We start from the raw sequence: 27,684 nt of genomic DNA on the forward strand, positions 1-27,684 counted from the left end.
ATAGGCCTAATAAGTTGGCCTCTGGAAGTCTTGGTTTTCTCATGTACATAATATGATAATTAATAGAACCTACATGTTGAGAGTCTTGAGGATCAAATGAGACATTGGATGTCCAGTGCTTAGCACAGTGCCCGGACATAGTAAGTGCTTGATAAATGTTAGCTCTTATTACTATTATTATTCCTTTTTTACAGATCCGTTCACACCCTCCCCCACCAAAAGCCTTCCCTTGGCAAAAGAATAGCAATAATAACAATAAAAACAAAACAGTAGGCTAATGGCCTTGGTAAAGTATCAAATTGAAAAGAAATAAGATCAAGGTTTCCAAAACTCCCCACAGTTATAGTGGACAAAAGAGGTTTGGATAAAAGTACATGGTGGGGACTTCCCTGGTGGCACAGTGGTTAAGAATAATTCACCTGCCAATGCAGGGGACACGGGTTCGAGCCCTGGTCTGGGAAGAACCCACATGCTGTGGAGCAACTAAGCCGGCACGCCACAACTACTGAAGCCCGTGCGCCTAGAGCCCATGCTCTGCAACAAGAGAAGCCACTGCAATGAGAAGCCCCTGTACTGGAAGGAAGAGTGGCCCCTGCTCGCTGCAATTAGAGAAAGCCCGCACACAGCAACGAAGACCCAACGCAGCCAGAAATAAATAAGTAAATTTAAAAGGACATGGTATTAAATCTAATGGTATTATCCTGTAGGGACAGCCTGTGGATCGGCAGCACATTTTTGTTGTTGTTGCAAATGTTTCTCTGTTACCTGTTCTGTTTCTTTGTGACAGGACACTTGAATTAGCTTTAGCAGAAGAGAAATGGAGGAACCATAGAACATTAAGGATGAATTCAGGAAGACCCGAGACCATGGAGAACTTGCCTGCTCTCTACACTATTTTCCAAGGAGAGGTATATTCTTTTGGCTTTGAAAACTTCCCATTTATATTAAGCGTAGATTGAAGGTGAAAAGCCGCTGGGTTTGGAGCTTCTGTCCACTTGAGAATGTCTTGAACATTACAATTTAAACGGGAAGGGCTAGCAGAACATCTGGCTCCCACATGTACCTCCTCTGAGCTCCAGACTTCTAACTACATACTTGGCATCTTCATTTGGATACCTCACAGCATCTCTAATTTATGCTTTTTTCTTTTTTTTCGGCTGTGCTGCATGGCTTGCAGGAATCTCAGTTCCTCGCCAGGGATTGAACCCAGGCCACAGTAGTGAAAGCCCATAATCCTAACCACAAGGCCATCAGGGAACTCCCTCTAATTTATGTTTTAAACTGTATTTTTGGTTTTCTCACCAAATCTGTTCTTCCGGTCTTTCCCATCTCAGCAAACGAACCCATTATTCATTCAGGTACCCATGCTAGAAATCTGGGCATCATCTTTGATTTCTTCCCTTGATTTGATCTTGTTTCCCTCCCTTTCCAGTCCATTATCAAGTACTGTCTTTCTGCCTCCCAAATATGTCTCTGGTGTCTATACTTCTTTATCCCTTTGGCACCCCATTAGTTTAAGTTTTCGTCTCTTGCTTGGCCCTCCTGGGCTCCCTACTTCTTTTGTAGTCCACTTCCAATCAGTTTTTCCACATTGCAGCCAGAATAACACTTGATTGATTGATTGATTTGGCTCCTTGCACAGCTTGTGGGATCTTAGTTCTCTGACCAGGGATTGAACCCAGGCCCTTGGCAGTTAAAGCCCCGAGTCCTAACCAGTGGACCGCCAGGGAATTCCCCAGAATAACATTTTAAAAACAGATTGGACCAAGTTGCTTTCTTGAAGTTCTCCTGGGCTTCTCATTGTACTTGAATGTATCCAAACTTGTTTTCATGACCCTTACCTGACTTGGCTTCTGCTTACTCTGGCAATGTTGTTTAGTTCCACCCTACTCATGCTGTAGCCACTCTGGCCTCCTTATAGCTCCAAACATCTAAGCCTGCTTCCTTCTCAGGACTTTTACACATGCTGTTGTTTCTAACTGTCCCATTTTCTCACCAACTTCTTTTCATCTTTTAGGTCTCAGCCCTAATGTCATCTCCTCAGATCTTTTTCCCACCATAAATAAATAGGCTTATGTTATATTTATTTTGTACTTGTTTAAAGTCTTTCTTTCTCAGAGGACACTAAGCTCCATGAAGACAGAGCCCTGTCTGTTTTGTTTACTGTTGTATATCTCAGTCCCAGGTAGGTGGGTAGAAAATAGTAGGTGCTCAGTACACCTTCATAACTGAGTGAATGATCAATCTTTGAGGGAGGAGACATTGTATTTGTTTAGAGAGCAGAGGCTTTGGAACCAGGCAAAACCTGGATTCCGTCCTAGCTCTTTTACTTACTAACTGTGTGATCCTTGAGATCGTCACTTAATTTCTTTGAGCCTCAGTTTTCTCTTTTGTTAGATGGAGATAAAAACAACTTTCATAGGATTGTGATGATGGTTAAATAAGCTATCATCTATAAAAACACAATGCCTGAGACGTAGTAGGAATTCATTAACGTTATCACCCTTTTTTAAAAAAAATTATTTATTTATTTATTTATTTTTGGCTGTGTTGGGTCTTCGTTGCTGCGTGCAGGCTTTCTCTAGTTGCGGCCAGTGGGGGCTACTCTTCGTTGTGGTGTGCAGGCTTCTCATTGTAGTGGCTTCTCTTGTTGCGGAGCACGGGCTCTAGGTGCGCGGGCTTCAGTAGTTGTGGCACTCGAGCTCAGTAGTTGTGGCTCGCGGGCTCTAGAGCGCAGGCTCAGTAGTTGTGGCACACGGGCTTAGTTGCTCCATGGCATGTGGGATCTTCTGAGACCAGGGATCAAACCCGTGTCCCCTGCATTGGCAGGCGGATTCTTAACCACTGTGCCACCAGGGAAGTCGCCAATCGCCCTTCTCTTGAAGCAAAAGTAAAGCCAAAAAATTGTTTTCAGCGTCTTATGAGTGCCTGTAGTATTTTAACTGTATCATTCTTATGGCATTCATACTTGCTTTATGGTTGACAAAAGTTTTGCCACCTAATAACATGAGGCCTTTGAAGACAGACTTTGTGACTGTTGGTTGGTTATAGATAAATGTGGCTCTAGACTTCTGTTAAGTGTATCCCAACTTGTAATGTAATAGACAGGATACAAAGGATGATAACATTCTAACAAATAGCAAACAACTCTGCTCTTCAGAGCCTCTGTCCTCATTCTTTAGGGCCCATAGTATCCCCAGAGATCGGTGAGGTACCAGGGCTTAGAAAACGGAAATGGTCGCTCTGGAGATGAAATTGATTTTTCTGATCATGAAGCCCTCACTTGTCGGGTGTTGCACAAAAGAAAGAAGAGCTCTCTGCCCTCCACAAACTGACTCAGATTTCTAGTAAAGTGGCTCCTGATCTATGTCTTTTTCTTACATGAGATGGGGCTTGAATTAGTGTAGGTTTTATATTTTACTGTCAAGGATGGATGGACTAGGGTGATGTTCAGAAAGAAGTTTATAGTTCTAATACTAGAACTATAGTTTTACTATTTCAGGAACACATTTTGAAAAATGCCTAGGAGTGACTGGAATTAGGGAAAGAGAAATTTCATGGTAAATTGGAAACAGGAAACTATTTTTCAGAATGTTCATCCAACAAACACTGAGTGCCTAATATTTAAAAAGAAGAATTTACATTAAAATTCAAAAGAAATTTTGTAGGCCTAATGTATGTTAGCACTTTGACACGTTACCTGTCAATTGACTTTCTCCAAAGAAATTGTTAACCCCATTTTATGGATAATAAAACTTTTTAGAAGTTAAGTAATTGCCCAAATGATTAATAAATGGCAAGTTCTAAATCAGGTTCTCCAAGTCTGCAGCTGGGGTTGTTCAACTGTTCATAAATGCATGGAGGAACCAAAAGACCCATAAGAGAACTCTTTTGACTGAATTGGGGTAGTATAGGAGGAAGGTAGATGGTAAATCTGGTTATTCCACAGTCATTTGTTTGTACCTCTGTCACGACATTTATAGTCTGTCTTGTACTATTGTTACTTGTATATGTGTCTGTCTCCTCCATTAGATTGGGTGTTATTAGAGAGCAGAGACCATGTTTATCTCATGTATCTTGGTAACTTATTCAAATTCATTTAAAAACAGACTGGGCATCTCTCTCTCTCTTTTTTTTTTTTTTGTGTTGGCTGCACCAAGTGGCATGCAAGTGGCATGCAGCTTCAGTATTGAAAAGTGAGGTTGTTTTAATTTATAGCGGCAAGGTGATTTGGGCTCCAACTTCCAGGTGCTGCTTTTAAGTTGTTTAGATAATTATGCCCTTAACTAATGATGTTAGACAGTATGAAGCATTTTAGCCCTCTTTCTAGAACCCTGGAGCAAAAGCCAAAGTGCCTTTAGTTGGTCCAGAAAGAAGGGATTTTCTTTTATTGCAGTTAAAAATATTAAGTCTTCTTTATCCATGCGGCCCTGTTTTACAGAGAACAACTCACTTTGTGAACTTGGATAAGTACTTCATGTCTCTGGTCTTCACTTTCCTTATTTGAAAAATGACAGGATTAGATCAGCTAATCTCTAAAGTCCACCTTGCCTTGATTTTAAGTACTAGTATCTGCCTGGTTGTACTGTTTCTTTGGGAATATCTGGTCCCTAACCCAGTGTAGCATATTCATCATTGTAAAACAAGAGTTTAGAAATTTTGGTTCTTAACCCATTCTTTTTTTAAATAAATTTATTTATTTATTTTTGTCATTGTTGGGTCTTCATTGCTGCGCGTGGGCTTTCTCTGGTTGAGGCAAGTGGGGGCTACTCTTCGTTGCAGTGCACGGGCTTCTCATTGCTCTCATTGCTCCTCTTGTTGCAGAGCATGGGCTCTAGGCACGTGGGCTTCACTAGTTGTGGCTCACGGGCTCTAGAGCGCAGGATCAGTAGTTGTGGCGCATGGGCTTAGTTGCTCCACGGCATGTGGGATCTTCCCAGACCAGGGCTCGAACCCGTGTCCCCCGCATTGGCAGGCAGATTCTTAACCACTGCGCCACCAGGGAAGCCACCAGGGAAGCCCCCCTTCTCCTTCTTCCTTCCCCTTGTTTTAGTTATGTTTAAGCCAAAACAGTGATTGCCCAATATGAGATAACTAATTTTAAAGTCACTGGAAAGGACAAAGTTTATATGTGTAAGATCGTATTGAATATTTTATAAATAATAATGAATTTAGTGATAAATATAGTATATAGTGACAGCTTTAATCCCAATCCACAATTGGGGGGTGGGGTGGGCTGGAGGAGAGCAATAGAGGTAGAGGCTGGGATAATGATTTATCTGGCAAGGCTTTTGGACCTTTTGTTTCTATTACATATTGCATATTACACAGATCCATCAAGCCTCTAACTTCTCCATTTTAGGTCAACTCTGCAAAAGACAACTCTTTTTCTCTCTGATTACATCTTTTCAGGTTCTGTCAGATGTCTGTGTATTGGCTTTTTCTCTAATTGTCTTGATAAAACCCAAGACTCTGGTTTGGAGTGAAGTGGAGCAAGCTGTATGGTCTGGTTGGTATGAAGTTTAGGAAAAAGAGATGTTCTACATGATCCATTTCAAATTATTAAACTTCTCCATTTGGATTGGAGGCCTCAGTTCCAGATAATATAAAGTGAACTTTATTACCTAATTTTCTGCTGTTTGTTCCTATGTCTTTTTGAGGGATTTCAGTACATGTGGGATTTGGGCATTCCTAAGTACTGTCATACCCTCTGACAAACACACCAATCTCACCAATGTTTTAATATGATCACACATACCTGTCAGTCTAAACTTCAAAAAACCAAAAAAAGAAAAAGCATTGCAGTACTATTTAACAATAGCCAGGTCATGGAAGCAACCTAAATGTCCATAAACAGAGGAATGGATAAAGAAGATGTGTTAACATATATACAATGGAATATTACTCAGCCATAAAAAAGAATGAAATAATGCCATTTTCAGCAATACGGATGGACCTAGAGATTGTCATACTGAGTGAAGTAAGTCAAAGAAAGACAAATACCATATGATATCACTTACATGTGGAATCTAAAAAAAAGCTGCAAATGAACTTATCTATAAAACAGAAATAGAGTTATAGATACAGAAAATAAACTTATAGTTACCGGGGAGCGGGGATAAATTGGAAGACTGGGACTGATGCATACACACTACTATATATAAAGTAGATAATAAGGACTTACTGTGTAGCACAGGGAACTCTACTCAATACTCTGTAATGGCCTATATGGGAAAAGAATCTAAATAAGAGTGGATATATATATATGTATAACAGATTCACTTTGCTGTGCACCTGAAAGTGACACAACATTGTAAATCAGCTATACCACAATAAAAATTTTTTAAAAATTTAAATTGGGGAATTCCCTGACAGTCCAGTGGTTAGGACTCTGCACTCTTACTGCTGAGGGCCCAGACTCAATCCCTGGTCAGGAAACTAAGATCCCACAAGCTGTGCAGTACGACCAAAAAAAAAAAACTTCAGAAAGAACATAATGTTTGACAGAACATCACTTTTAGGCAGTTTTGCAGCAGACAGAGGCAGTCAGTACCAAGTAGAAATTCAGGGAGACAAGGTTAAATGCTATGGGAGAGAGATTCTTATTTGTGTGACAAAGATTCTTTTTTTTTTTTTTTTGTCTTTATAGGTTGCTATGGTGACAGACTATGGAGCCTTTATCAAAATCCCAGGCTGTCGGAAGCAAGGTGGGAAACTATAACTTGAAATTCAGTGCTCTCATTTCACTCTCTTTACTGTCACCCCCACCACAGTTTAATTATAGGCTCTACTTTTTTCAGAGAGTAGTTTGTGTTTTTAGTGTAAAGATATGAATACGGACAGTTGATGACAATTCGTTTTTAGCAAGTCTTAACTCAGAAGAATGGTGCTCTCTGACTTGTGGGGAGGGCTGGGGCATAACCACTTGTGTTCACTTCTAGAACTGACTCTTCCCTAAATTTCACCTGTGATCCTAGGGCAAGTCACTTGACCTCCTTTGGCTTAGGGTTTGGGGGAGGGCAAGCTACTTATTCTCTGAGGCCAGCATTGTGAGTTTTCTGGTATATGGCATGTGGAAAGGAAATAGTATTGTAACCAATACAAATATATATAATGCTTTACTTTTCTTCACAATTGATAGGTATCTATTGAACATTTTTGGAGTATCCTTTTCACATCTGTAATCTTATTTGTTTCTCAAAACAATTGTGTTAAGTAGAAAAGGTAGGTTCCACAGACTGGTGGCCTGCTCAGAATGATTGAGCTAGGTCGTGGCATGGCCAGGACTAGAACCCAGGCCTCCTGATGCCTAGCCCAGTGGGCTTTCTGCTCTGTTATACTGCTAGTGAATCAAAAGACTCAACTTGCTAATGCCTTGTGCTAAAATAAATGAAAGATTTATTAAAGATTTTAATGTAAAAGATGTAACCATAAGTGTTTTATTAGAAGAAAATAAAGAAGAATATTTGACTATATAAAAGTCAATATAGGGCTTCCCTGGTGGCGCAGTGATTAAGAATCCACCTGCCAATGGAGGAGACACGGGTTCGAGCCCTGATCCGGGAAGATTCCACATGCCGCGGAGCAACTAAGCTTGTACGCCACAACTACTGAGCCTGTGCTCTAGAGCCTTCGAGCCACAGCTACTGAAGCCCACGCATCTAGAGCCCATGCTTCGCAACAAGAGAAGCCACCGCAATGAGAAGCCCACGCACAGCAATGAAGACCCAACGCAGCCAAAAATAAACAAATTTTTTTTAAAAAGTCAATATAGAAGTATATTTGACTACGTAAACGTCAAAAACATAATTGCAAAAATCATCATATGCAAAGTTAAGTTAGGAAAAAGAATTTTCAGTCCATATCACACAGAACTAATAAAAAAGAGGAAAGTAGGAAAAGGGGCCAAGGATATGAAAGGATAATTCATAGGAGAAAAAAATACCAGTTGAGCAGTAAATATCTTAAAAGATGCTCATTTTCAATATTGATTAAAAATATAATATAAATATGAACTGTGACATATCCATATAATGGAATACGGTTCGTCAGTACAAAGGAATGAGAATGAAGTATTGATACATGTGACAACCTGGATCCGTTTCCAGAAAATTTTGCTGAGTGAAAAAAGCTAATCCCAAAAGTTTACATATGTTATGATTCCATTTATGTAACATTTTTTAACAGCTTTTTTGAGACATAATTCACATACCTACATTTCATCCAAAGTGTACAATTCAGTAGTTTCTAATATATTCTAACATATTCACAGAATTTTGCAACTATCACCACAGTTTGAGAACATTTTCGTCAGAAAAAAGAAACTCTGTACCTATTAGCAGTCACTCCAAATTCCCTGTCTCGCTCTCTCCTCTGCCCCCAGCCTTAGACAACCAGCTGTCTACTTTTTGTCTTTATGTATTTGCTTATTCTGGACATTTCTTATAAATGGAATCATACAACATGTGGTCTTTTGTGATGGGCGTCTTTCATTCACTTAGCATGTTTTCAAGGTTTACCTGTTTTGTAGCATGTATCAGTACTTCATTCCTTTTATTGCCATTCCAAAATGTGTGGAATCAACAGCCAGTTCTCCGGTTCTCTGATTCTTTGATAGCAAGTGGGCGTCCAAAAATTCAGTTAATTCTGACACTAACTACCCAGAGGTACTATCAGACTCTACGGGTTTAAGGTCTCAGTCTCACAAGACTGCCCTCATTTCAGACACCACTTGCAAGTATCCTGTCCCTGTGTTACGCACACTTCTGTCTGACCTGGCTATGAATTTGAAGGTTCCCACACCACCTTCCCAAGATTGGATAACTTGTTAGAACAACTCACAGAACTCAGGAAAATGCCATACTTAACAGTTACAGTTTATTATAAAAGATACAAATGAACAGCCAGGTGAGGAGGTACATAGGGTAGGGTCCAAAAGGACCCTGAGTGCAAGAAGCTCTGTCTCTTAGAGTTGAAGTTCATCACCTTCATGGTGTGTGGATATACTTGCCAACTCAGAAGCTCTCCAAACCTTATCACTTAAGGGTTTTTGTGGAGACCCCATTACATGGCCATAATTGATTAAATCATTGACCACTGATCATTTAACTCCATCTCCAGCCCCTCTTCCCTCCCTGGAAGTTGGAATGGGGCTGAAACTTCCAACCTTCTAATCACACAATGATTCCTCTGGTCGTTACCATCTCCCATCTTGAAGCTCTCTAGTGGCTGACCAATAGTCACCTCATTAGCATAAACTTGGGTAAGATTGTTATAAATCACTAGATACTCCTATCAGGAAATTCCGAGAGTTTAGGAGCTCTGTGCCAGGAACCAGGGACAAAGACCAAATACATATTTCTTATTATACCACAGTATCAGTGCCAATATCCTAGTTGTGATAGTTTTGTGATATCCTAGTTTTGCCAAATGTTACCATTGGAGGAAACTGGGTAAAGGGTTCATAAGGTCTTTCTGAATTATTTCTTTCAACTACATGTGAATCTAAAATTATTTTTTAAATATTTTTTAAAGTGTTGGCTATTTCCAACAATAGTTCCATTTACTATTGAGAACGTAAATTGTTACATACTTTGGTAATATCTGTTAATGTTTTAATGTGCTTACTCTTTTGATCCAGCTGTTCTTTAGGGAATATAGTTTGCTTTATGGAATTACGTAAATTATGTACATCTATGCAGTGAACTATGCAGATGATAAAAAGAATGATAACTGTATTTTTAAGATACTTTGGGGCTGGTACTGTCTTCCTTTTACCATAAGGGTCAATGGAAAGTTTTTATACAATTCCACCACACCGATACCTGACTGATAGCAATTGTAAGACACCATTGGTTATAAGAAGCATTCCAATTTCAGAGATGTTAAAGTGAGGGGGAAAAGTGCATCAGTAAAACAGGGTAAGTCTCAATTTACTGAAATGGAAAGGTGTCTAAGCTAACAAAATGAAAAAGCGTGTTGCACAAGAATTTGTATAGCATGACCCTTCCCCCTTTTAAAGCATGTTTACATATGCCTAGTATTTTAAACATTATTGCGTATATTTAGAAGAAAGTCTGGAAGAATAGGCAACAAATTATTAACAGTGGTCACCTCTGGGGAGCGTGGTTTGCTAAGGGAGAGATGTACATGGAAAAGGGACTTTCACTATTTGCAATTCTTTAAAACAAAATTTTTCTTTTACAGAAGTCCAGCAGCTGATTTTGCTAATAAAGCCATACCTCTAGCCTTGGAGGCTATGTACTCTGCTGCAAATTGCATCTTGGCGAATTAGAAATGGCTCACCAGTAGTTTCCAAGCTCGCAATAAGCAATCTGTAATAAAGTTTCTCATTTTACGTTCACTGGGATGTAATGAGGTGTAACTCATCCTCATCCCTATAGGGTATGCACCTCTTTTGATCTGAGGACAGCTTTTCTTGTAAGTGTACTTGCCATAGCTGCCAGTACCTGAAAGTCCCATCCTTACTTGAATATTTATGTGACACTTTGGGGACTGTGTGGCAATTAAAGGCCTGCCATCTTCCAGCAGTTAGTCTTCAACTCACTTGTGTCCATAGCCTGTCAGGTGATGCCTCTGATTGTGACTGCCAGTTTACAAGTCAATCTGTCAGTCTGACAGCTGTGCTAAGACAAGCCTTGGAAGGGGAGCTCAGGGAGCCAAATAATTAGATGGAAACTCTGAGTTCTAATCCTGGGCACTTCTGTAGGTTCATTGGGTAACTGGAGCAGTTACAGTGTATTTTAGCTTCTCCACCCTTGAATGGAGGAAGATTATTAAGTCCCACCCTGAAAGGACTGAGTTATGAAATAACTGGTCTGTAGATTTTAACATCTCTCATTCAGGAAGGTAGACTCTAATTTGAGTCATTTTTCTCAGATTTCTATTTTCAGAATTTTTTAATCACTACTGAGTTAAAGACCCCTTCCTAGTATTGAAGTCTAAACTAGATTTTCCTTCCCTTCTCATGGTGTTGTCCAATAGAACTTTCTACAGTGATGGAAATGTTCTATATTTGTTCTGATGTGTTTTCTAACACCAACCAGTTCTCCAGTTCTCTGCGCACCAACGGGGTGTCTAACAATTCAATTCAATTTTGACACTACCGGGAGTTAGTGTCAGGTCCCATAAGTTAACGGGGCTCATTCCCACAAGAATGCCCCCACTTGAGATGCTAGTCGCAAGTCCTGAGCCACCCTTATTTCTAGCTGACCCACTATGAATCAGGAGTTCCATTGACCCCCTCCACAAATTTGATAATTTGCTAAAATGGCTCACAGAACTCAGGAAAACACTTTCTTTTTGTTTGCTGGTTTATTATAAAGGATACAAACAGGAACAGCCAAACGGAAGAGATGTATAGGTTAAGATATGGGAGGAGGGGTACACAGAGCTTCCATGTCCTCTGGCATACGACCCTCCAGCAAGCTGAGGTGTTTACCAACCCAGAAGCTCTCTGACTCTCATTGTTCAGGAGTTTTTATAGAGCTCTATCTCCAGCCCCTCCCCCAGGAGGTCAGTGGAGCTGAAAGTTCCAATCCTTTAATCACTTGGTCTTTCTGGTGACAGCTCCATCCAGAAACTGTCAAGGGGCCCCACAACTAAGTCACCTCATTAGCATAAACTCTAGTATGATCAAAAGGGGCTTACTATGAATTATAAAGACACCCCTATTACTGGGGAAATTCCAAGAGTTTTAAGAGTTCTGTGCAGGGACCAGGGACAAAGACCGAATATATTTTTGTATTATACCACATCTGTGCTGTCTAATACAGTAGCCCAGCAACTTTTAAATTTTGTTTATTTTGATTAAACTTCAGTGTAAAACATCTGTAGCTAGTGACTATCATAGTGGACAATGCAGCCCTATATATTTATGAAGTTCTTTTTTTCTCTACTATCCTCTGCCCACCAGCACTAAACTGAAATTTTGAGAGTAGAGATTGTTCAGTGTTAAACACTTTTAAAGTGCCTTGCTTGTGGTAGTAGCACAAATATTTTAAACAAAGAATTCAGGTTTAACAAATAATTATTGAGTTCTATTTTCTGGTCAGTATGTTATGTGGGAACACAGAGATAAGAAAACATAGTCCCTGCTGCTCTCAGATTGTTCACAGTCTAGAGATGTAAACAAATTACAATGTAGTGTAATAAAATAAGTGAAGTTGCCGTTAATCCACTGAACTGTGGAATAGTTAGGCTGTTGGGATGAGTCAGGGCCTACTACAGTGCCTGAGATATAGTGGGTGTTCATTGAATTTTATTAAATGAATACATGAATCCTAGTCCCAGCTCCCCCATTTACTGGCTTCTTGACTATAGCAGGTTGCTTAGTCCTTGAGCCTTAGTTTCCTTATCTGTGAAATGGGATGATGTGTATACTTTAGTTTCTTGACAAGCAGGATGATGTCTTACTCATCCTTGGATCCACTTTTGCTTATAATATAGTGGATATTTAGTAAATGTTTGAATGAATTCATAATCTCAACAAGATAAAGGATGTGCAAGCACTTTAATTTATGTGCTTACATTATTGGAGATAACTTATTTGACAAGTCTAGAGAGGGAATGCAGATGCCCCAAAGATAAAGGAGACCTTTTATTTTGACATTTTTGGGCTGCAGCTGTCCCCTAATAGTTTGTAAGTTTTAACCTCTTTCCTTTATTGTCAATGGAATTTGTGAAATTAATGGTGAACCTAACACAGTTGGGAGAATATTTTTAAGGGAACTATAATAGGCTGTCTGTTTTTCTCATATGGCGATTTAGATGCTAGCTCTTTCCAAGTTGTCAGAATTTTTTTTTTCTTTCTTTTACCAGCATACACTCAGATGGGACTCATTCTGTTTAAGTGTTATGTTAGGTTTACTGAATGATGATGGATTTGATATGCCCTTTGGGCATTTACGGCTTAATGTCAGAGATCTAGACACACACTCCCCCCTTCCATGTGACATGATGAGCAAAGCATTTTTGTTGGTTTCTGTTCTGGAGCGTTTGCTAGAACAGAATTAGATGTGTTTCTACTGTTGTAGATGAGATCTTTCTCTTTTTAATTGAAAAGATAACAGATTGATAATAAAAAAATGGAGAAATATCTACTGTGTTGTAGAAGACCTGACAGACTCATATTTGAATTGCAGTTCTTTCTTTATCAGCTTTGTGACCATGGACAATTTACTTAACTTCTAGACTATTTCCTCATGTGAACCTAATGTCACAGGGCTGATGTAAGGTTTAAATGAATGTGTGGATGTTCTGTATCTAGTGAAATACCCAGTACCAAGGAGGGAGCCTCATGTTTTATATGGTGCCTTCTACCATATGCATTTAATCCAACTGTTGGTGGTGTATGTGGGTAACAATGAAGTACCTCCCAAGAATTCAGGCTGTTTTCTGAGAAGGAAACTAATGATGAATCCTACACAGAGTATAGAATTAGCCATAGACAGAAATATACCAGGTAATTGCCTATAAATCTGTGTCTGAGGAGTTGGGAGCATTCAAGACTTCAACAATATAATTTGGGTTTAATTCTAGGGAAAAAGGGATTGGAATGAAATTGCACTTTAGTAGGCTGAAGTCTAATTGATTGTCTCATTCTACTAGGGAGAGATTATATGAGCAGATATCAGTCTCTGGAACATAGTAAAAGAAAGCCTGAGAGCCTGAAGTTGGCAGTGTTTATTTTGCCTTAATAAGGAAAAAATGAATCTGATGGTAGGAACTAGAGAGATGGATTCTTTTATGAGGGGGTCCGTTAAACCTTCATGGACTGGAAACATCTCTCAAAACGTTTGTCTCCCTTTTGTTCTGATTCTGTGTTGAAGCAATTTTTGATCACTAATCTAATTTTTAGGTATTTGATACTGGGGTCAGTGGGTAGTTTACCTAGATAAGGACTGGGAACCTTCCAAGTATAAGAAAAGTATATCCTCTGTTGTAAGTTAATAAATTGGTGAATTGTGTCTATCACCAAACCAATCACTAAATTGACAGTCTGATTAATGTATTTTGACATGTAAGCATCTGCATGCTGAAGGCTCCTACATTTGTATCTTCAGTTTACACCCCTTGTCTGAGCTACATACTTACATATCCAACTGCCTACCTGACATTTGCATTCAAGACTGTGGCCTAGACCATTTCTCTTGTTTAATTCACCCAATAAACTAAGGAGATAAGCCATTAATGTTTCAACTATAAAAATCCTACACCCCAGCATAACAATTTTTATGTTCCCTTTTCATCTGTGTGCATATGAGACATAATTTTACATAATTCCAATCATAGTGTACATATCATTTTTACATTTTGCTTATATATATATATATAGGTTTTTGTGGTTAAAATTTTTATGTGGTTATGTGGTTAACATTTTGCTTATATATATATATATATATATATATATAGGTTTTTGTGGTTAAAATTTTGTGGTTAAAAATTTTATGCATGCTTATAGAAAAATAAGGGAAAAAACTACCAAAGCAAATGATCATTGTGTGATATTACTACCACACAGAGATAGGCACTGTTAACATTTCAGTGTTTTTTTTTTTTTTTTAATTTTTATTTTATTTATTTATTTATTTTTGGCTGTGTTTGGTCTTCGTTTCTGTGCGAGGGCTTTCTCTAGTTGCGGCGAGCAGGGGCCACTCTTCATCGCGGTGCGCGGGCCTCTCACTGTTGCAACCTCTCTTGTGGAGCACAGGCTCCAGATGCGCAGGCTCAGTAGTTGTGGCTCACGGGCCTAGTTGCTCCGTGGCATGTGGGAACTTCCCAGACCAGGGCCTGAACCCGTGTCCCTTGCATTGGCAGGTAGATTCTCAACCACTGCGCCACCAGGGAAGCCCAGTGTATTTCTTTATGGTCACATATGTGCATAAAAATTAACACTGAGATTAAGATTATATTCTATATATACATTTTGCAGCTTTTACACTTAACGAATGTTAAACATTTCTTTGTCTTTTAAAATACTTTTTGTAAACATTTAAAAGCATTATTCTGTTATTCAGATGTACCACATAATCGTTTTAAGTTGTTTGTAGTTTTTCATTATTAATGCTTTACAAAAGTGCCATATTTAACTAAGAGAGATGACTGGGCTAGAAAATATCCTGCTTTGGGATCACATGGGAGAAGGACAAATGGTTAACTCATTCTTTCTTTGTGGTACTCCAATAAATAGACCTGTTTGAGAAAAAAATAAAAGAAGTTCTCTCAACTATATTAGGTTCAACAGTAATTTCTTTCCCAACTTCCATTAGCAGTTCAGGAAAGAAGTGAATTTGAGAATTAGAGGACAGTTGTAGCGGAAAAATGTCAAAATGAAACGTTGCCCATTCCTGTAGGGCATCTGAATTTCCTCTTCGGATTTTCCATTTAGGTTACTGTGCTCATTACATGATCATGAAAAAGAAAAAAGCCCAGCTCCATGAATTTTATCCAATTTAGAGATTATGTGATGGTCTAAAATTTTAAACATGGGTTATATAATGTATATAGAATATTTTGGTTCCTGGGGTATTGAACGATAGATAGGCTATCAACCTCCAGAATCAGCTGAATTAGGTCTGAGAGACCCAATAACCATGATCAGAGAAAGCAGTGGCTTCCCACAGGAGCTCCAGACACAGAGGGTAGATATTTTGAGTTACAGGCATGTGCTGACAACTTTGCGTATGCATGTGTGTGAGAGAGAGACTGAGAATAAAGGTTAGTAATTCTCTCAGGAAACTTCAGGTAGGGCAGGTTTTTTGGACATAAATCTTTGTTTGACTTGTCAAGTTTTTTCTTTAGATTACTGGATTATTTTCATTCAAAATAATTGTTTATTATATTCATTTCCCTCAATATAGTTTTCTCTATTATTAAAACATCTGAAAATAAAACATTAACCTGCGATCCATAGCAGTTTAGATTATTTCTTTCTAATTTTTAGAATTTGTGTTAAGCATTTTTATTATTTAAATGAGAAAATGCTAGTTGCCTACAATGCTTGGCACGTAGTAGGCACTCAATAAATATTTGCAAAAGAGTGAATTATTGATGTATTTTTACATAATCTTTTGAACATTGTTTTTAATGGGCCAAGTAGCTGTACCATAGTTGACTTAACCATTACCCTATTGCTAGATATTAGGTTGTTTCTAATTTTTTTCTGTCTTAAAAATACATTGAATATTTTGATATAGATCACTTTTCTAGGTGCATATAGATTTTTCTGTGTATAAGATTATTTTTTTAGTCTCAGAAGTGATTATGGGTCAAGTTAATTATTAGAACTCTTGGTCGCAAGGGACAAAAATACAGGAGAAACGTTTTGTCTAATTTAGCTGGAGAGTAAATTTACCTTCCACCGGGGCTGGATCAGGTGCTCAGTTTATGCCTTCAGGGCTTTGGTCGCTTGTTTATGCAGCCTCTTCTTTTCCTTCCCTCTGGCTTACTCTTGCCGCCTGGTGGTAAAGATGAGCATTGGTAACTTTCTGTAGTTTATAATCCTGACAAAAGGCTTGAGAAAGTGGATTTGATTTAGCTAGCATCTTGTGTCTGTCCCTGAACCAATCAATTGTTGTGGCCTGGGGAATGAAGTAACTTGATTGACTACGCCTGTGTCATGTGCTCACAGCTGGGGGTCAGATCAGCTCCAACCAAATTACAAGGACTGACCAGATTATTTTAGAATGTAGGGAAGGTGGTTCTCCCAGAAAAGGACCTTGGACAGACAAGGAAAAGGATTTAATTTTATTAAATATTTTTATCACTCTTGATAGCCATTGCTAAATGGTTTCTAAAGATTTATATTAGCCTCAGAAATATTTCTTATTTTAATATACTCATATCAACATTGGATATTATCTTCTAAATATTTTGCTAATTTAATAGATTAAAAATGTCACCTTGTTTATATTTACTTTTTTCACTTATCATAATTATTTTCTGTAACTGTAATTTAAATGGCTGCTTACTCCTTTCTTTTTTGCTTTGGCTGCGTTGGGTCTTCGTTGCTGCATGCAGGCTTTCTGTAGTTGGGGCGAGCAGGGGCTACTCTTCGTTGCAGTGCGTGGGCTTCTCATTGCGGTGGCTTCGGTTGTTGCGGAGCACGGGCTCTAGGCGCGCGGACTTCAGTAGTTGTGGCTCACGGGCTCTAGAGCACAGGCTCAGTAGTTGTGGCGCACGGGCTTAGTTGCTCTGCGGCACGTGGGAGCTTCCCGAACCAGGGCTCGAACCCTGTCCCCGGCATTGGCAGGCGGATTCTTAACCACTGCGCCACCAGGGAAGTCCCTGTTGACTCTTTTTTTGAAGATTTATCATAATTTACCAAGCTGTTTTCCAATTATTTGTCGTTTAGATTGTTTCGTAATTTTTATTTTTAACCTTGGTAGGTAATAATACTGCAAGTATTTTTTTTTTTTACATCTTTATTGGAGTATAATTGCTTTACAATGGTGTGTTAGTTTCTGCAAGTATTTTTATATGCCATAGATTTTTGCCTCTACTGAGTTTTTCTTTTGGAAAAATTCCAATGGTGATATTCTTGCATCAAAGGTATAAACATCTCCATGCCCTTTGTTTTCAAAGAATTTTACCAACTTGTATTTTTACCAGTATTATATAAATATAGTTGTTGTATTACATCTGTACTAACATTAAACACTATTTTAAAGAATATTTGTTTGTTGATTAGGTATAAAAAGTGATCTCAAATTGTTTTTTTGAATAAGTTTATTTTTGGCTGTGTTGGGTCTTCGTTGCTGCACGTGGGCTTTCTCTAGTTGCAGCGAGCAGGGGCTACTCTTGTTGCGGAGCCTGGGCTCTAGACGTGCGGGCTTCAGTAGTTGTGACATGCAGGCTTAGTTGCTCCGTGGCATGTGGGATCTTCCCGGACCAGGGATCGAAACCGTGTTCGATCCCTGCAGTGGCAGGCGGATTCTTAACCACTGCGCCACCAGGGAAGTCCTCAAATTGTTTTAATTTGCACTTTTAAATTAATGAAACCTTTTTCAGTGAATCTCCAACTCTTCTCCTTACTGTGTTATTTAGAGTATGAATACCAGACATGCCCTGTGCCTTATTTTATTTCTTCTTCTTGTGCTCAGGTCTGGTCCATCGAACTCACATGTCATCCTGTCGCGTGGATAAGCCCTCTGAGATAGTAGATGTCGGAGACAAAGTGTGGGTGAAGCTTATTGGACGAGAGGTAAAGTTCTGTGCAACTTTAACTTATTAGAAAGGATTAGGAAAAGCTGGGATTTTCGTAGTATTTCATGATGATATTTCATGAGTGTGTATGCATTGTTAACCATGGCTGATAATCTTATTTTTGAACCCTGCCACTGTAATCTGACTTGAATTTAAACCTTTGGGCTGTCTGTCATGCAAACTCAGAAGGAACATTGTGAACTGTATGTAATAAGTGTGGTGCAATAAGTACATGTTTATAAAACTTCCTTCCCTGAAGTTCACCCACATGGTGGGTGTGAAGAAAATACCAAAAAAGTAAAGAACCAAAAAGAGAGAAGAAAACTTAATCTATGAAACTATCTTTTAGTAGAAATCTTCCAGATGGACTTCAATCTGGACCAAAGCAAAAAGGGGCATAGAGTTTACAGTCATTTTTTCCATTTTACCTGGCACCATGCAATGTGAGGGAAATGAGAAAGCACTGGAGGATCCTGTTAACAGCAACTCACTTGAGGGTCTGCGGGTGTGGACAAACCACAGGAGAGATGTGCACATACACTGAGACCTGCTCTTTTACCAGAGAATGGCAGGGGAGACAGGCCTGAAAGAGATATTATTCGACAGTATTTGAGTGCTTATTATGTACTAGGTCTGAGGGATACAAGAATCAGATGTAAATGACTCCAGTGGTTATGGAACTTATATAGATTATAACTGGAGGAGACAAATAAAAAGTAAGCAAGCTAAAATAATTATAAGTTATAGTAAGTGCTCTAATAGGTTCAAACAATGTGGAGGTAGATTTAGATAAAGTGGTCAGGAACGGGCTTTCTGCGGGGATGGTATATGAGCTGAGACCCAAAGGAAAAGGAACTAGTCATGTGAAATGTTAGGAAAAGAATATTCCAGGCAAAGAGAATAGCTAATACAAAGACCCCAAAGTGAAGAGGGCCTTCAAATGCTGGAGGAAGCAAAAGAAGACCAATGTGGCTAACAACTGTCTTCACATTTAAAGATGCTCTTAATTGTTTTCATGTTTTGTTTTGTTTTGTTTCTTTGCGGTACGCGGGCCTCTGACTGTTGCGGCCTCTCCCGTTGCGGAGCACAGGCTCCGGACGCGCAGGCTCAGCGTCCATGGCTCACGGGCCCAGCCGCTCCGCGGCATGTGGGATCTTCCCGGACCGGGGCACGAACCCGTGTCCCCTGCATCGGCAGGCGGACTCTCAACTACTGCGCCACCAGGGAAGCCCCTGTTTTCATGTTTAAAAAGCTTTTAGACGAAGTCCAAAAGGAGATCTAGTCCACTGGAATGTTCTGAAACCTATTCCGTGCTCATGGATCTCTGAACAGATTATTATGCTGAACTATCTAAAAGAAACAGCTTTTATTTTCTTCCTGGTTACTTCCACAGGCCCCAGATTTCTGAGCAACCATTTTTGTCTTTCCCCCGAGGAGGGTCAAGAATGATAAGAAAACCATTTCCTAAAATGCTTTTGCCATAGGATCTGCCTGTTATGCTTATTAGTACCCGCAATGTTCAGAGCACAGGACCTTGGCCATAAGAGGAACTCAGTGTTTGTTACATGATAAAAACTTCAATTCTTCGATAATTTTAGACCAGCAGTCTAAATGATGTACTTTGAGCTTTTGCTGACTTTGCTTTTGTTTTTTTCAGATGAAAAATGATAGGATAAAAGTATCCCTCTCCATGAAGGTTGTCAACCAAGGGACTGGGAAGGACCTTGACCCCAACAACGTTATCATTGAGTAGGTAAAATGTTTGGAAAGGCTAAAATCCTTCTACTTCTCAAACCACAGAATGCTGTAGTGAATCAGGCCCACTTGGGAACTCTACTATTTGTAGGCTATGATACTGATGAGTTATGTGACCTTTGTGAGCTTTGGTTTTTAGAGGTGTAAAGTGTTAAAGATAACACATTACTGCATAGAGTTCTCAGATGAAATGCTAACATGCACCTCCTAGCATAGAAGTGCACTGTCAATGGTTTCATTTCCTTCCCCTTATTCTTTTTCAGCTTCTGACCTTTAACCAGTTAGCCAACAAGCATTCATCATGAGATATTTGTTATTTGCCTTTCTCCTAGCTCTGGGACTGAAAAAAGGCAGAGACCATGTAGGAGGAATAACTCCAGTGGGGTTTTAGACTCCTGCATCTTGGGATATGCTGTGTTCTGAACACAGCACCTTACTTTCACTGGCTCTTCTGACCTTTCATTTATGAATGGAAAATTTTCTCTGTAGGATACTGGCTGGTGATACAGGGAATTTGCTGTCTCAAAATCTTTCTTGAATATAGGCATACTTTGGAGATACTGTGGGTTCAGTTCTGGACCATCACAATAAAGCAAATATCTTAATAAAGTAAATCGCATGAATTTTTTGGTTTCCCAGTGCATATAAAAGTAATGTTTACACTATATTGTAGTCTATTAAGTGTGCAATAGCATAATGTCTAAAAAACAGTGTATGTACCTTAATTAAAAAATACTTCATTGCTTAAAAAATGCTCAAACAATGACAGTAGTAACATCAAAGATCTCTGATCAGAGATCACCATAACAAATATAATAATAATAATAATGAAAAAGTGTGAAATATTGCAAAATTACCAAATTTGATACAGAGACATAAAGTGAGCAAATACTGTTGGAAAAATAGTGCCAGTAGACTTGCTCAACGCAGGGTTGCCACAGACCTTCAAATTGTAGAAATCGCAATATCTGTGAAGCTCAATAAAACAAGGGGATACCTGTATATGCCAGTGGTTTCTAACCAGGGGTTCCTAGGTCGCTAATATCCCTTGAAGGAGTCTTGGGGGTTTATGAACTGTTTCAAGTATTTCAGAAAGCCAACTAAAAAATCATACATTTATCCTCAGGTTAACCATGACATTATTTCACTGCTTCTGATGATAAAATATCACATTCTTTATCTCATGCTAATTGGATGCTCTTAATGGCCATCATGTTATTATTTTTTTAAAAATAAGAAATGTTGTTTGAGTGGGATCTTGGCGGCACAATGTTTGGAAACCCTTAGGTTTATAGTTCTGAGCAAAATCATTTTGGATATGAAGGAAATTTACCTAAAAGGAAGGGAAATGATATTTATTGAATACATACTATGTGCCAGGCATTATGCCAGGTGGTTTGTGTACATCAGTGCATCTAATTCTCATAACAACCTGCAAAGTGGGTGTTATCTCCATTTTACTTTATTTTCTTAGTTTTAGCTTGATGCTTGGTGATAATTTGCCTGTGGTTATATAACACTTTCCATTTACATTAGAAATCTTTTATAACTCTGAGCTCAGAAATGTTATTTAAGTCTGGCATTTACTGATTGCATTGTAATAAATTACTTCTGCTCCAAAGAATCCTGTCTATACAGACTCATTAAAAGCAGTGAAATTTCCCAAAGCCACCTTTATAAGGATAAAATATAAAACAAGTAAGATAAAAGAGCTACTTCTCTTTCTCATAACAAGGGAGGGGAAGGGAAAGGACCCCCTGGTTTTATGATGAATGTGTCTTTATGTATGGACTACTTCTAGTAATGACTAAGTGACCGAACAGTAACTTCTGTTGTAAACTATTTCTAGACTGCATCTAGGAAAGAAGCATGGCATAGTGGAATGATGACAGGTTTTAGAGTTAGACTTGAATCAGAAAGAGTCCTAGTTCTGCCACAAGCTAGTATACCACCCTGAGCAGATTAGCTAGCCTCTTTGAACCTCAGCTTCTTCAAAATGGAGGTAATGACACCTACATCTTAGAAATGATGGTATGATTTAAATAAAATCTTGTTTATAAAGAGCCTAATTGTCTAATCTATAGTAGAAACTTAACACATAGTGGCTACTTGTAGTTATTGTTTTAAAATATTTCTTTGTTTTTCCTCTAATATCTGAGATTATCATACCCTTTCTTTTGAAAGGATATATAAAACCCATGAGGCAGAGGCCACATCTTATCTCCCATAGTGCCTAATGTATAGTAGTCGTTAAGTTAGTGCATCCATTTACTCATTATTCAACAAATATTTACTGGGCTCATATTCTATGTGAGGTATAATGGCAATACCAAGGTTTCTGCCTAAGGACCTTACTGCCTAGTGTAATTATGCAAATAACTTTAATTTTAAGACAACATGTAATAAATGTTAAAAGAGTGTTTTAAAGGAAGGATTCTAGGAATTAGCTTGAAGAGGAAGAGTTGATATTAGGCCCTGATGGTCAGAGAAGACGTGGCAATTGAGCTAGGTCTTGAAGAATGGATAAGACTTTGTCAGGCAGCAGGGGAAAGAATAGTATTCCAGGCAGAAGAAATAGTCTGAGGAAAGGAATGAGGCAGGAAAGCACATGGCAATTCAGGAGTCTTGTTTAAGGAAAGAAGAGGGTATGGTCAGGTGCTAGAATGTAGGGCTTGAAAGATACATTGGGGTCAGATTGTGAACAGCTTTGAATAGCAGTCAAAGAATATGAATGATTTTTAAAGCCTGTGAGTGGGAGAGACTCCTGAGCAGATTATTCTCTCCAGGTACCCCATTCTCTGGCCTCACCCTGTTAGGCTCAGTATCTTCATGCTACACAGCTACACAGAGTTTGTCAACTACCTTTCATTTTTCATCAAAATCTAGCTGTCTTATATTTCATTCCCTCAGGCTCCAAAGTATTGACGAGGTCATCTAATAAGTGAATCTGCAAATGGAAAGGGGTTAAATGCAGTGTCCAGTTAGGTTTAGCCGGCGTAGTATAGTCTTTAGAAAGAGCATTTATGTTTCGCCACACTGTAATTGTCCATTTATATATCTCTTTCCACTGGTAGACTATCTACCATGTCCTATCATTTTAATGTATTTACTCATATCATTGTACTAGCACTGGTGCTTGCCACTTATTAAACTTAAAAAAAAAAAAGAAAGATTAATCCAACTATGTGTGCTGGATGGATTAGAGGCAGGGAGACCAGTAAATGAATTATTACTGTTTAGGTGAAATGTAATGAAGCCTAAACTAGCATGATGGCAATAAGGACAGAAAGGGAGACAGGTGGTGAGTGACACATTTGTGGAATTGGGCGTTAGGTGGGAGGTATGATTTGGCTTATAGTATTTTTGAATCTGCAGTGTATTGGAATTCATTATAGTGAGGGTTTGATTAAGCTGCAACTCATAGTCACTTGAAACTCAGTTCTACAAATAAGGACATCCGAAAACAATGGAGTTTTCATGACTGTTCAAGTTATGTCCCCAAGATCCTGCCTTGGTGGGGTTTTCTGTTCGTTTGTTTGTTTAATTTTATTTTATTGTGGTGAGAACATTTAACGTGAGATCTACCCTCTTAAGAAATATTTAAGTGTATAATAGTATTGTTGACTATACATACAATGTTGTACATTAGATCTCCAGAACTCACTCATCTTCCTTAACTAAAACTTTATGCCTGTTGTTAAGTAACTCACTCACATTTACTTCTCCACTCTCCTTGCCTTGGTTTTTGTTATTCAAGCTTCACCCTTTGAACTGACCCTCTCGCATGACCCATACCAGACAGTAGACCTCCTGTCATTTGACTAAGATTCTTCTAGGGCAAAAGCTAGGGATTTGAACAGACATTTTCAGAACTTAAACCATATGCTTTTCTGGTCTGTCCCAACTGGGAAGCCACTAGTCACATAGGCTATTTAAATGTAAAGTAATTAAAAGTAAATAAAATTTGGGGGCTTCCCTGGTGGCGCAGTGGTTAAGAATCCGCCTGCCAATGACAATGACAGTGGCAGACAAAATAAATAAAATAAATAAATTTATTTTTTAAAAAAAGTAAATAAAATTTGGTATCCAGTTCCTCAATCACTAACCACATTTGAAGTGCTCATTAGCCATAGACATAAAGTCAGACATAAATAGTCAGCAGTACAGACATAAATTTATAGAACTGTCCATCTTCACATTCTTTGGACAACACTATGCTAGATGGTGTGCTCTCTGCTCAGATTTAGAGAAGAACGTGACATAGACTTTACTATTCAAGTCCTGGTTGTGGTACAGAGGGTGAGGCAAAATGTAAACAAATCAGTAAAATAAAGTGAGTATTTAACTCTGCTTGTGGTAGAGTTTATAGAAGATACGAAATTTGAGCTGAACTTTAAAGAATGAATGGGACAGAATATGGAGTATCTTTATCCTCTCTTTTTTCTCTTGAGCCCACATATCCCATGAAACTGTTGGCTGAAATTTGTGAAGTGAGTAGCTCTGTTTTGCTTTGATATTGTTATCCTGCATTTCTCTGGGTAATGTGGCTCTTCTGGCAGAATATTTCTGGTTTTGCTGGACTCTACAGAGACCTGGTTGGAAAATCTTAGGTGAAGTCAGAGGTCAAAGTTAAAGACATTCAGGTAAAGAAAAATATTTTGGATGAAGAACAAAGAAATTTCACCAAGCTTTCTTTTTTTAATTTTTAAAAATATATTTTATTTATTTATTTATGGCTGCATTGGGTCTTCGTTGCTGCGCGTGGGCTTTCTCTAGTTGCGGTGAGCGGGGGCTGCTCTTCATTGTGGTGCGTGGGCTTCTCATTGTCATGGCTTCTCTTGTTGTGGAGCACAGGCTCTAGGCATGTGGGCTTCAGTAGTTGTGGCTCACGGGCTCTAGAGCACAGGCTCAATAGTTGTGGCGCTTGGACTTAGCTGCTCTGCGGCATGTGGGATCTTCCCGGACCAGGGATCGAACCCATGTCCCCGGCATTGGCAGGCAGATTCTTAACCACTGTGCCACCGGGGAAGCCCCAACAAGCATTTATTGATGCTGTTGCTTGCCAAACCTTGGGCTGAGGTGCTAAGGAAACAAACACAAGTAAGATATTTTTTAAACAGGCCCACGATCTAGAGAAGAAACAACTCTGTGGTGTGATATGTGCTAGGATTGACATGTGTATAGGATACAGTTAGAGTCTCAAAGAAAGAATGATCAGGAGTGATACTCTTCAATTAAACATTTTCTAAGAGTACTCTGTGCAGGTACTGTGTGTTATAGTAAAGGTAAAAACTAAGAGCTATGACAACTAGGGTACTTTGGCTCTTCTGGTAGGAGTGTAATTGGTAAACACACTGTCTGGCAGTGTCTACTAAGGCAGATGCCCTACAACCCAGTAGTTCCCCTCCTACGTGGAACTAGGCATTTCCCAAAGGAATGCATATACATATATATATGTTCACCAAAAGACGTGTGCTAGAAAGTTCACAGAAGCACTTTCATGATGGAAATTACTCACATACCCATCAACAGCAAAATACTTTGCAGCAATGAGAATAGTTGATCCACAACTACACACAACAGTTCGTTGGATCTCACAAAGTAGCGAAAGGAGCCAGACACAGAAGGGCCCATGCTCTGATTCTGTTGATATAATTTACAAAAATAGGTAAAACTAATCTATGCTGTTAGAAACTAGAGTAGTAGCTACCCTTGGGGGAAGCACCGTGACTAGAGGGGCTTCGGAGGTGCTGGTGATATTCTGCATCTTTATCTGAGTACTGGTTACTGGGATATTTCAAATTGTAAAAATCAGTGAAGCTGTATACTTGTGAACACTTTTCTGTATGTATTTTATACTTTGGTCAAATGTTTAGAATTTTTAAAAAGTGTTACGCGAATGTGAGCAGAGATTAATTCTGGCTGAGGGGCTCAGGGAAGATAACTGGTTAGAAGGAGGTGCAGTAACTGAGCTGAGCCTTGAAATGTTTGGGTGTAGTTAGGTGGTGAAGTGGGAGTAAAGAGGGGAAGCGGAGCATTTCAGAAAGAGGGAGCTGCCTGAGCAAAAGCAGTGAACCATCTGGGGAAGGTAAAATAGTCTGGTTTGCCTTGAGCATATTGTACAAGATGAGGCTGGGAAAGTAAGTTAGAGACAGACTGTGAAAGGCCTGGAATACCAAGGAGCTTGGACTTGATTTTCTAAGAAGTTTTTGAAGGTCTTTTAAACCCAGGAGTGACCTTGTAAGGATTGCAGGGGGCTTAGCAAGGTGAGTAATTATATATTCATCCCCTGTGCATCAGTGAGATGGAATCTAGTCTCATTCATAATTATTAATTCAGAGCCTTGTCCTGAATGAAAAAAATTTGTCATTTCATGTCATTTCTTTCACTGCCTGTTTCCTTATGCCCAGTGCTTTTCCTTTCTCCCTTCTACCTGACAAAACAAAACAAAAAAACAACATGGAGTATTAACTTGTAGTATCTCTGGCCATATCTCTTAAAAGGGCCAACAGTCAGTATCATTTCATTACAGGCAAGAAGAGAGGCGGAGGCGGTCCTTCCAGGATTACACTGGGCAGAAGATCACCCTCGAGGCTGTCCTGAACACTACCTGCAAGAAGTGTGGCTGTAAAGGTAAGGCGAAGTCCCTGTCGTTTCAGTTTTTCTCTCCTTGTGGGTGGACCCTTTACGGGATGCGGGAAGCCCCCTGGTGTGAGTTAGCTCACTGTGGTTTTTAGCCAAATGCTGGCCTCACCTGCTCATCTGCTGTTCCTACTAGACTCACATCAGAGTTCATGGCTTGTTGCTTTTTCTGTTTCCTTTTCTGAATGCTGACCCTGCCAGATACTACACCACCACCACTACTCCCCTCTCTCTACGGGTGATGCCCTGCCTGGGCAAGGTCCCCATGTACTACGCCAGGAGGGGTAAGAGTGTTGGATTATGATTAACACTCTAAATTAACACTCTAAATTTTTATCTCTAAGGATGATTATTGTTCTGCTGCAAAATTTAAGTGACTTGGAAATATATTCCTTAAGGATCCAAGTCAAGCTCTTTCTTGCTTATTACCTTTATCTCTATAACTTCAGAGTTCTGAATACAGTATCTTTTTAGTAATAAAGAATACAGGCTAGTCACTTCCTTTTAGCTTTGTTTCTTCAAGTTTCCTTCAGTCCTACTCAAATATTAAAGAGCTCTTTCAGCCTGACTTCCCTTGTTGGAGCTATAATGAGAGGTATTGCCAGCTTCTCGTTTTCAGAGTGACCTCAATTTGTCACCCCTTCTCCCTAGCCTTTCACCTACCCAACTCTCTTGACTTTTCTACAATGAGTGGTAGCAGATTTGTGCCCTGGTTCAGGTCGTGGGGTTTAAGCCCCAATTTATCATTAATGTAGAGGGAGGAAGGGAAAAATAAAATAGAAAGAATACTTCCTCATGAGTATTGTGGGACCATTTCCAGCATAGATATTTGGAAAACTCTATGCTGTATTCTCCTTCCAGGCACCATCCCGCTTCTGGACTCCGAGTTGCAAAGTAGTTTACACATAGCTTTTTGATGACTTCATCAAATTCTTTGTGCCCCTGAGAGAGGGTCTACAAAGAGCTCAGACAAAACCAGCTGTGTAGCATCTGTTAAAGGGCCGCTTAATAGCAGTGTAGGCTCAGGGAGGGTGGGGTTCTCTTACCTTCAACTTGTGTCCA

General features: G+C 39.2%; 1 protein-coding gene across 2 annotated transcripts in view; it reads left to right on the forward strand.

The window, feature by feature from the left end:
• ZCCHC17 (zinc finger CCHC-type containing 17) overlaps positions 1-27,684 on the forward strand; it is a 55,267-nt gene that overhangs the window by 7,840 nt on the left and 19,743 nt on the right. The window contains exons 1-6 of one of the 2 annotated variants that reach the window (XM_065879860.1): positions 196-286; positions 788-908; positions 6,650-6,707; positions 18,123-18,223; positions 19,883-19,974; positions 26,513-26,613. In XM_065879860.1, the coding sequence (XP_065735932.1) occupies positions 843-908; positions 6,650-6,707; positions 18,123-18,223; positions 19,883-19,974; positions 26,513-26,613 (418 nt within the window). In that variant the 5' untranslated portion in view covers positions 196-286; positions 788-842. Of the gene's footprint in view, positions 1-195; positions 287-787; positions 909-6,649; positions 6,708-18,122; positions 18,224-19,882; positions 19,975-26,512; positions 26,614-27,684 lie in introns of those variants that run through there. The other variant, XM_065879865.1, reaches the window with a different exon arrangement.

Source organism: Phocoena phocoena, chromosome 1, assembly GCF_963924675.1.
Source record: "Phocoena phocoena chromosome 1, mPhoPho1.1, whole genome shotgun sequence".
NCBI lineage: Eukaryota > Metazoa > Chordata > Mammalia > Artiodactyla > Phocoenidae > Phocoena > Phocoena phocoena.